General features: G+C 42.0%; 2 protein-coding genes across 6 annotated transcripts in view; one reads left to right on the forward strand and one right to left on the reverse strand.

Annotated features, from left to right (window-relative positions):
• Window positions 1–9,110, reverse strand: part of znf106a (zinc finger protein 106a) — a 62,417-nt gene extending 53,307 nt beyond the window's left edge. For all 5 annotated transcript variants that reach the window (XM_036963091.1, XM_036963092.1, XM_036963090.1 and 2 more), the window contains exons 1-3: window positions 8,981–9,110; window positions 3,991–4,091; window positions 2,286–2,347 (exon numbers count right to left, since the gene is read on the reverse strand). In XM_036963091.1, the coding sequence (XP_036818986.1) occupies window positions 2,286–2,347; window positions 3,991–4,044 (116 nt within the window). In that variant the 5' untranslated portion in view covers window positions 4,045–4,091; window positions 8,981–9,110. The remainder of the gene's footprint in view (window positions 1–2,285; window positions 2,348–3,990; window positions 4,092–8,980) is intronic.
• LOC110505940 (probable N-acetyltransferase camello) overlaps window positions 1–11,136 on the forward strand; it is a 669,337-nt gene that overhangs the window by 361,868 nt on the left and 296,333 nt on the right. The window lies entirely within an intron of this gene.

Below are 11,136 nucleotides of genomic sequence, written 5' to 3' on the forward strand. Positions count from 1 at the left end.
GGTCGGGGCCTGTTGCTCCAGTCAGTCGGCCGGGGCCTGTTGTTTCCGTCCAGGGCATAAATTTAACACGGTTAGATTTAGGTGCTGGCGTGTGGTCAATACGCAGGGCTACAGCGGGAACATTACATTTGCGAATAAAAATAGTCAAAGTCATGTACGAGCACGTGCGAGCTGCGTTTTATAACAGTTCAATGCTGCAGTAGCTGTTTTCAAAGTATTTCTTCTGTTTTGTTTCATAGCTGCTAATCGCACAAATAAATATGAATCTTATATCCCACCTCTGGCTGCCTGGAAGCCCACTGTGCCCACTGAGCGAAGTGCTGAGGGATTTATTTTGGAAGACGCTGCACACAGGCATAGAAGATAGTCTAATTTACTCCAGAGTCTACAGAGTGAGACTTTGTCCTTTTGTTTCTTAGTTATTTACATTGTTCTGTTCCCAAGCTCGGTTGTTTTTCCAAAGTTAGTTTGAGCCTGCTGCTTCAGCTGATAGTGAAGAGCCAGATCCCAAATCTCACACACAGACAAAGGCCCCGTTACCACGGTAACCTCCCACCCTTAAAAGGGGCAGCTGAACATTTTGTCTCGTCTGATATTTTGGTTAAAAGACTCAGGGCAACAACAAAAAATGTAAAAAAAAATCTTTAAAAAAAAATCACATTACAAAAGTATGGTCATCCATTAATTTAAATTTTTTGGATGTAATTATGTCGGGAAAAATATTTTGGGTGGTAAAAATTTATGACTGGTAGATTTTTTTATCTACCTACCACAACACCTGGTGGGCCAAAAATAAAAAATGTAGGCCCTGTTCCAGTCATCAGCAGGTCCGAGACTGTTGTTCCAGTCATCAGCCAGTTGTTCCAGGCAGCTGGTCTGAGACTGTTGTTCCAGGCAGCTGGTCTGAGACTGTTGTTCCAGTCATCAGTAGGTCCGGGCCAGTTGTTCCAGGCAGCTGGTCTGAGACTGTTGTTCCAGTCATCAGCAGGTCCGGGCCAGTTGTTCCAGTCATCAGCTGGTCCGAGACTGTTGTTCCAGTCATCAGCAGGTCCGGGCCAGTTGTTCCAGTCATCAGCAGGTCCGAGACTGTTGTTCCAGTCATCAGCTGGTCTGAGACTGTTGTTCCAGTCATCAGCTGGTCTGAGACTGTTGTTCCAGTCATCAGCTGGTCTGAGACTGTTGTTCCAGTCATCAGCTGGTCTGAGACTGTTGTTCCAGTCATCAGCAGGTTGTTCGAGTCTGATTGTATCTATATATAAATATATGCCATAGTTGTGGCAGCTATGCCCCTACCCATTTTCCAGATAATGCTAGGCTGGGCACACGTGACCAATCACATCACGGGGCGGCAGGGTAGCCTAGTGGTTAGAGCGTTGGACTAGTAACCGGAAGGTTGCAAGTTCAAACCCCGAGCTGACAAGGTACAAGGTCGTTCTGCCCCTGAACAGGCAGTCCTAGGCCGTCATTGAAAATAAGAATTTGTTCTTAACTGACTTGCCTAGTTAAATAAAGGTAAAATAAAAAATAAAATAAACACACTCGTGACCAATGTCAAGTGCTGGAAGGTTTTCCTGATCACAAGACTTGGCAGGAGTTGCAGCATCATCTCCTGTTGTGGGAATTCATTCATCTCAAGAAAACATAATCCAACTCGCTCTGCAGGAAAAATGAGGGTAAATGTGCAACAATTTGTGCACCTGTAGATGGGTAAGTTAGGGTAAGTTCAGTACATGGGTAAGTTCAGTACATGGGTAAGTTCAGTACATGGGTAAGTTCAGTGCATGGGTAAGTTCAGTGCATGGGTAAGTTAGGGTAAGTTCAGTACATGCGTAAGTTAAGGTAAGTTCAGTACATGGGTAAGTTAGGGTAAGTCAGGGTAAGTTCAGTACATGGGTAAGTTCAGTACATGGGTAAGTCAGGGTAAGTTCAGTACATGGGTAAGTTCAGTACATGGGTAAGTTCAGTGCATGGGTAAGTCAGGGTAAGTTCAATACATGGGTAAGTTCAGTGCATGGGTAAGTTAGGGTAAGTTCAGTACATGGGTAAGTTCAGTGCATGGGTAAGTTCAGTGCATGGGTAAGTTCAGTACATGGGTAAGTTCAGTGCATGGGTAAGTCAGGGTAAGTTCAGTACATGGGTAAGTTAGGGTAAGTTCAGTGCATGGGTAAGTTAGGGTAAGTTCAATACATGGGTAAGTTCAGTGCATGGGTAAGTTAGGGTAAGTTCAGTACATGGGTAAGTTCAGTGCATGGGTAAGTTAGTGTAAGTTCAGCAGTAGTTCTCACCGGCCCTTAAGGTTCTCCAGTTCCCGATGATGCAGCATACTCTTCATATGCTCATCCATCTCCTGGAGACAAGAACACAAACCATTTACACCTAAAGACATCATGATATTTATCACAACAAACCATTCACACCTAAAGACGACATGATATTTATCACAACAAGCCATTCACACCTAAAGACGACATGATATTTATCACAACAAACCATTCACACCTAAAGACATCATGATATTTATCACAACAAACCATTCACACCTAAAGACGACATGATATTTATCACAACAAACCATTCACACCTAAAGACATGATATTTATCACAACAAACCATTCACACCTAAAGACATCATGACATTCATCACAACAAACCATTCACACCTAAAGACATCATGATATTCATCACAACAAACCATTCACACCTAAAGACATCATGATATTTATCACAACAAGCCATTCACACCTAAAGACATGATATTTATCACAACAAACCATTCACACCTAAAGACATGACATTCATCACAACAAACCATTCACACCTAAAGACGACATGATATTCATCACAACAAACCATTCACACCTAAAGACATGACATTCATCACAACAAACCATTCACACCTAAAGACATGATATTTATCACAACAAACCATTCACACCTAAAGACATGATATTTATCACAACAAACCATTCACACCTAAAGACATGATAGTTATCAAAACAAACCATTCACACCTAAAGACATGATATTTATCACAACAAACCATTCACACCTAAAGACATCATGATATTCATCACAACAAACCATTCACACCTAAAGACATGATATTTATCACAACAAACCATTCACACCTAAAGACATCATGATATTTATCACAACAAGCCATTCACACCTAAAGACATCATGATATTTATCACAACAAACCATTCACACCTAAAGACATGACATTTATCAAAACAAACCATTCACACCTAAAGACATCATGATATTCATCACAACAAACCATTCACACCTAAAGACATCATGACATTCATCACAACAAACCATTCACACCTAAAGACATGATATTTATCACAACAAGCCATTCACACCTAAAGACATCATGATATTTATCACAACAAACCATTCACACCTAAAGACATCATGACATTCATCACAACAAACCATTCACACCTAAAGACATGATATTTATCAAAACAAACCATTCACACCTAAAGACATCATGATATTTATCAAAACAAACCATTCACACCTAAAGACATCATGATATTTATCAAAACAAACCATTCACACCTAAAGACATTACATTTATCAAAACAAACCATTCACACCTAAAGACATGACATTTATCACAACAAGCCATTCACACCTAAAGACGACATGATATTTATCACAACAAACCATTCACACCTAAAGACATCATGATATTTATCACAACAAACCATTCACACCTAAAGACGACATGATATTTATCACAACAAACCATTCACACCTAAAGACGACATGATATTTATCACAACAAACCATTCACACCTAAAGACGACATGATATTTATCACAACAAACCATTCACACCTAAAGACGACATGATATTTATCACAACAAAAAAGGCCATGGGGATGAAAACGCCGTCTTTACGTTTTAGAAAAGCGCTATAAAAATGTTTTATATGACTCGATTTCTTTCCAGGGGGCTTTGAAAAGTTTTTTTTTACCTGTTTGGAGCTGTATACGATCTGACAGAGAATACACTTCCTTTCCCTCCCCATGGTGGATATTGGTGATGGGTTTCAAAAAGAGATCAGGCCATTACGTACTGTTGGGGGGGAGAGAGGGGAAAAAAAAGGAGAATTATTGAAAACGGTCGATATAAAAAGCTTCACTGACTGAACTGACACTGTGCAAATTGTTTGTATAACACGGCTGCCTCAATTATATATAAACGTCAGCTGCCCAAATACATGTGGACTATATTATGTTACGTACAAGCATGCAGGACTGCTGCCAAGTGACCAGCTATCCTCTGACTGCCCAAAGCCCCAGCAGAGTGTGTGTGTGTGTGTGTGTGTGTGTGTGCATATGAGACTTGACTGGCAAAGGCCCATCAGCTGGGACAGAGGAGAGCGGAGGTCATCTCTGCCCCATCAACTGGGACAGACGGGAGCGGAGGTCATCTCTGCCCCATCAGCTGGGACAGACGGGAGCGGAGGTCAGCTCTGCCCCATCAGCTGGGACAGAGGGGAGCGGAGGTCATCTCTTCCCCATCAGCTGGGACAGACGAGAGCGGAGGTCATCTCTGCCCCATCAGCTGGGACAGACGGGAGCGGAGGTCATCTCTGCCCCATCAGCTGGGACAGACGGGAGCGGAGGTCATCTCTGCCCCGTCAGCTGGGACAGAGGGGAGCGGAGGTCAGCTCTTTCCCACCGCCCACGTCTAGCTGGCTCTTCCTCAACATGCTTAAGATCACCACCCAACCCTAACCCAATCTGGCCTCCCCTGAATGCCAGCCCTACAGCACAGACTCTGCCAGTCCACAGAGTACCACAGAGTTCACACTAGCCTAATTCCAGACTCAGAGTACATCTCAAATGGTAATTTTCCCTATATATAGTGCACTGCTGTTACAAATTACTGCACTACATAGGGAATAGGGTGCCAGTTGTGGTTAAAAGTAGTGCACTACATAGGGAATAGGGTGCCATTTGGATGACCTGGTGATAGAACAGCTCTAGAGCCAGACAGCAGGGCTGGTGGAGAAGCTGGTGGAGAGAACAACTCCAACCCCTCTCCAGGAACAGGGTTAGAGTTCAAACCCACAAGACGGTATCTCTCCAGGAACAGGGTTGGAGTGAAAACCCACAGGACGGTCTCTCTCCAGGAACAGGGTTGGAGTGAAAACGCACAGGACAGTCTCTCTCCAGGAACAGGGTTGGAGTGAAAACCCACAGGACAGTCTCTCTCCAGGAACAGGGTTGGAGTGAAAACCCACAGGACAGTCTCTCTCCAGGAACAGGGTTGGAGTGAAAACCCACAGGACGGTATCTCTCCAGGAACAGGGCTGGAGTGAAAACCCACAGGACAGTCTCTCTCCAGGAACAGGGCTGGAATGAGAACCCACAGGACGGTATCTCTCCAGGAACAATTGCTTTGTCACATGTTTTGTAGTTTTACTTTAGTTCCTTGTTGCAAACAGGATGAATGTTTTGGAATATTAGTATGTCTTTTATTTGTATTTTTTTTTCAAATTTCGTGATTATTATCATCTTGTCTCATCGCTTCAACTCCCCAACGGGCTCAGGAGAGGCGAAGGTAGAGTCATGCGTCCTCCGAAACATGACCCGCCTAACCACGCTTCTTAACACCCGCTCGCTTAAACCTGGAAGCCAGCAGCACCAATGTGTCAACTGATGACCGAGTCAGCTTGCAGGTGCACGGCCTGCCACAAGGGGTCGCTAGAGGACGATGAGCCAAGTAAAGCCCGCCCCTGGCCAAACCCTCCCCTAACCCGGAAGCCAGCAACACCAATGAGAGGAAACGCTGTTCAACTGACGACCGAAGTCAGCCGGTTGTCCCTTTGGGAGGCCAGGGATATTTTGTATCTGTACAGGTTTCCTTCTTCTCACTCTGTCATTTAGGTTAGTATTGTGGGGTAACTACAATGTTGTTGATCCATCCTCAGTTTTCTCCTATCACAGCCGTTAAACTCTAACTGTTTTAAAGTCACCATTGCCCTCCATGGTGAAATCGCTAAGCGGTTTCCTTCCTCTCCAGCAACTGAGTAAGGAAGGACGCCTGTATCTTTGTAGTGACTGGGTTTTTTAATACACCATCCACATTGTAATTAATAACTTCACCATGCTCAAATGGATATTCAATGTCTGCTTTTTACCCAGCTACCAATAGGTGCCCTTCTTTGTGAGGAAGTTGGAAAACCTCCCTGGTCTGTGTGTTTGAAATTCACTGCTCGACTAAGGGACCTTAAAGAATTCTATGCGTGGGGTCAAAACCCATGCAACTTATGCTAATTTTGACTCCTGAACTTATTTAGGATTACCATAACAAAGGGATTGAATACTTATTGACACAAGAAATGTCAACTTTTTAAAATGTTTTATTATTAAAAATAAATAAAAAATGGCGAAAACGTATTTCACTTTGACATTATGGGGTATTGTGTGTAGGCCATTGACAAAACATCTCAATGGAATCCATTTTAAATTCAGGCTGTAACAACAACAACATGTGGAAAAAGTCCAGGGGTGTGAATACTTTCTGAAGGCAGTGTACATAGTTCAGTTTACCACAAAGGTAAAAACCGAACATCAAATATACAATTAACTTTACCTAGTTTCAGGATGTATACCAATTCATTGTGTATTACAGCCCGATTCATAAGACAAACCTTAGTAGTTTGCTAACTAGCTGTGTGTGTGTGTGTGTGCGCCCAGTAGCGACCCGTCATTCAGGGCTTTGACCTGTTTGGCTATTAAAAAAATAAAGATTTTAGTTTATTATTGCCTGTTTTGCTTGTTATTTTGGCCTTAATACATGTCACATATCAGTTTGAAAACAATGTAAAAAAATACATAATAATAATTGAGTTAATAAAGCCGCATACAAACATGGTCTCTTTTGTTTTCTTTGAGTAAAGCAGCTCCAAAATACAGGTGTTTCAGCCTAGATCCCTGCTTTCTGTGGTGGTGGTGGTGGTTGGCAGCAATGCAGAAAAAACAGAGCATGGGGGTTGGTAATGTTCTCTAGTTGTGCTGTGATTGGCTCAGTGTTCTGTCACTCATGGGGACACCCCATCACTGCAAAATCTTAGGGTAGAGCTCGAACATTCAAGCCCCTTGGGTGCTGCCATAGTTACATTAAAAGTGCCCATCCAAGAACGCTCAAGGTCATTGGCCACAGATAAAATGAGGTCAAATCACACTATATCTACCGTAGCTTTGATTGGGCTGATCACGTCAACATCATACTTTCAAAATCTTAGCTCATCGGCCATTGGACAAACATTACACAACAAGTTGGAAATCGCAAATTCAACGCGGAGTGGTTTGGAAGGAATCAGTGGCTAACTGCAAAGCAATCAATACCCTGCTGTGTGTAAGGGTCTCTTTTCCAAGCTTAAAAGGATAAACATTCACATGCAACACCATCAGCCAGAAAAGATTGAGAACATTGGTCATGCTGTCAATCCTGCATGACTTCTGGGAACTCTGGGGAAGAAAACGGTCTTCCGACTCGGTATTCCAAGTCGGGAACTCTGGCCTCTTTCTAGATCTCCAACCTGAAGATCCCTGACGTCATGATTCAACATTGTGTCGTCGTCCCCCCCCGCCACAATTTGCTGACAAAATTTGCCCACAAGAAGGGCCGCCGTGCCACCTTCCTGTTCAAGTGAGCACAGCACAACAAGGTGAGTCCAAATATGCATTGTATGCTGCTGCATATATGATGTAATATGCCAGGGAGATATGTATACTGTAGCTAAGATAGTAATACTAAGTGTATGTTGTGTAGTAAGCTGTTAGTAGCCCATGTGCATCACCCTAATAATTTGGTCCATTTCCCCCTCATAACTTAGCCTACTGTTCTGAATTGGTGGTGCACGTCTATCTTATCGCCTGTTTAAGATAAACATAATATTGTAAGAGCTTTCAATGTCTGCTTATAAGCCCCCTTTATTTATCCCGCAGTTATGACTTGGTGTACCGGGAGAATACTGTAAGAACGGCTCATGTTCTGAATTCTGTCACTATACATTTCAAAAGTGCTGAACAACTAGTTATATTGACTACGTCCGTCCTAGCTCGGCCATTAATTTCTTAATCGAAATTACAGATGGCCTCTTATCTGCTCCTCATCCCCTTATGCCATAGTTTGTACATCTCAATTGTCAGTAGAAACCACATTTGTTTAAACAAGTCAGCCATGTCAGCTATGTTTCTTTCAAAGGCAGTAAATGAAGCTGAACTAACTGTTTCACTGCCAGAAAAGGCTCTGCTGATATTAAGATGTAGCAGTGGTAAGGATTCACTCCATGGTGCTGAACAAAAAAATATCTGCTGTTGGGACTGCTTTATGTATGCCCTAACAGTTGGTGGGCACCGTTCGTCACCGTTATAGTGTAAATAATGTGTTGTATTGTGTACTGGCTTTGCTGACATGTACCTAAAAAAATTAAATTAAAATAGTTTGCCCACCAAGACTGACATGCTAAAATCGCCACTGCTTTGTGTGTGAGGGGGCGTGGGTTGTCAATACATGCGTTGCGTGGCTATCAACCAACACCAGCCATATCCAGTCCATTGTTTTGCTAGCAAAGCTAGCCTTGTTTAGGATGGAGCCTTTCCGTACACATGGCTCTGTTCACAACTAGCTAACTGCTCTGGCGAACAAGTGGCTAGCCAACGTAGCTACTTCAGACACAAATGTAAATATATTAGCTACTTTGTTATATTGTTGTTTGTATATGCATGAGGTTAGCTACTAACTACATAACGTTAGCTAGCTAGCTACCATTAGCTAAAATAAGTATGTCTAACTAGCTACATTAGCTAACGTTACTTCTATCTAGCAAGGAAACAAACGCACTGTTCTCACGGAAGGTCTTCAAAACTGACCCAAAACAAACTCTTCTCATTTTAAGTTATAACTGTGTGTATGTAGCTAAACGCATGTACATTTAGCAAGAATACCTGTGAAAATATCTCGTTTAGTGGCGCAAGTTCATCCACTTCCCGTCTTGTCGCTGCATCGACCCGGTTGACCCTCCCAGATGTGGACCGGGCCGTGAAGACGCGAAGCCAAAAAGGTTTTTACCGCAGATAGAACAATGAGACAAATATTTCACCGGATGTATCTATTTGAAGCTTCCGCTTGGCATTTCCCCTCACTACCAAATATGTCCAATACCAAAATCAGTGGGGAGAAGATTGGATGTATTCGAACATTTTACTAATTTTCTCATCGATTAAATATTTAATCTCAATACAGTTTTCTTTTCCAAAAACTAAAATATGTTACGACAGACTTTACCCGGTTAGACTTTTTTAAATTCGCATTGTTTAGAAGGGGCGCAAAGGCACAAGCGCACTTCGCAGAGTAGGCGCTCTCTAACGGAAATATGCAAATACATGACAGAACGAACCAATAGGTTCTCGCTAAATCGTGCTTGGTTCTGCCCACTATGACTCATTTGTTTCCGTTTGAAACGACAGCCTGTGGGTTATCTTGGTTTAGTTATAAAATCTTTGGTTTCATTCAACCCAAAATCTGTCCATGAAAATAAGCCCAAGAAGTGTGGAATTGTTGTGTTGAAGTCACCGAGAGAGATTGTCGAAATTGGTCAGCAATAAATGTAATTGCTAATTTACTATGTGAGGCTTATTTGATTGAATAGAATTGAGAATCTATCAAAAAAGTGCAACATCCAGAACTCTCAGTTTTACAATTATTTACAAGTAAAAAGTCTTACTAAAGCAGTGGAACGTAATAAAACGCTTAGTGATATACATCCTTTAATTAAACATATAACAAAGACCTATAACCAAGTAAAAGCTAAGAATGTGCTGGGGGACATATACAGAATTATCCAAGAAGAAACAAAATATGAGAATATTACAGTGGTAACTAATTGGGAAGATGAGCTGCAAATAGTAATAACCAAAGAGGACTGAGAGGACATATCAAGAGACACGTCCAAGATAACCAACTCTCTACTTTGGAGGAGGTAATATTCTTGGAGAATTCCTACAATACAATGAAATTACAACCGTGACATCACACCAAGTTGCTGGCGTTACTGTAGGGAGAGCAGAGCTAACTCACATATTATATTCCTGCCCGGTCCTCAATCATTTCTGGATTGAAGTATACAAAGTATTGGACGATACTTTCAAACGTTTGGCGCTTTCTCTAAATCCAGAACACATACTCTGAGGGGAGAACCCCTCATGCACTGTTCCTCTACTCTGATAAATATACCTCTTCAGAATTATGAGAATAACAGCGTTTAAACAGATAACTAGAAAGAAACTGGCTTAAACAGCTGGGACCACAAATAACCAATTGGAAAGAAACAATGAATTAAAAATATAGTGTGGAAATAATAACTCATAGAATTACTATTTGAGACACGATGATGGAACGGACGTTATATTATGAAATATATATATAGACCCTAACAAGAGATAACATATACATGTTTTAAACAGACGGGTGTGGGTGGAAAATGTGTGTGTGTGTGTGTGTGTGTGTGAATGTATGCAAGTGTAGAAGTGCAAGTGTGTGTATGCATGAGTGGGTGCATATCTGCGTGTGTGTGTGTGTGTGTGTGTGAGTGTGTGTGTGTGTGTGTGTGTGTGTGTGTGTGTGTGTGTGTGTGTGTGGGTGAATGTATGCAAGTGTAGAAGTGCAAGTGTGTGTATGCATGAGTGGGTGCATATCTGCGTGTGTGTGTGTGAGTGTGTGTGTGTGTGTGTGTGTGTGTGTGTGTGTGTGTGTGTGTGTGTGTGTGTGTGTGTGTGTGTGGGTGAATGTATGCAAGTGTAGAAGTGCAAGTGTGTGTATGCATGAGTGGGTGCATATCTGCGTGTGTGTGTGTGTGTGCATGGGTGTGTCAATGTAGATTAGGGGATGCCAGGATGCCAATACAACACTAAGAGATTTAACCATCAAAATAATAAAAACATACATTAAAACACTACAGATTAATGCCCAATGGCAAACAAAGGAACCATATTCAAAGTAGCCAGCCTTTCCCTCGAAGGCGGCTTTGCACATTTATTTTGTATAATACATTTTGTAGCCTACAAAAAAAGTATATTCCTGCTCTTTTCCCGCAGTCCATCAA

This window comes from Oncorhynchus mykiss, chromosome 25 (assembly GCF_013265735.2).
Source record: "Oncorhynchus mykiss isolate Arlee chromosome 25, USDA_OmykA_1.1, whole genome shotgun sequence".
Classification (NCBI taxonomy): domain Eukaryota; kingdom Metazoa; phylum Chordata; class Actinopteri; order Salmoniformes; family Salmonidae; genus Oncorhynchus; species Oncorhynchus mykiss.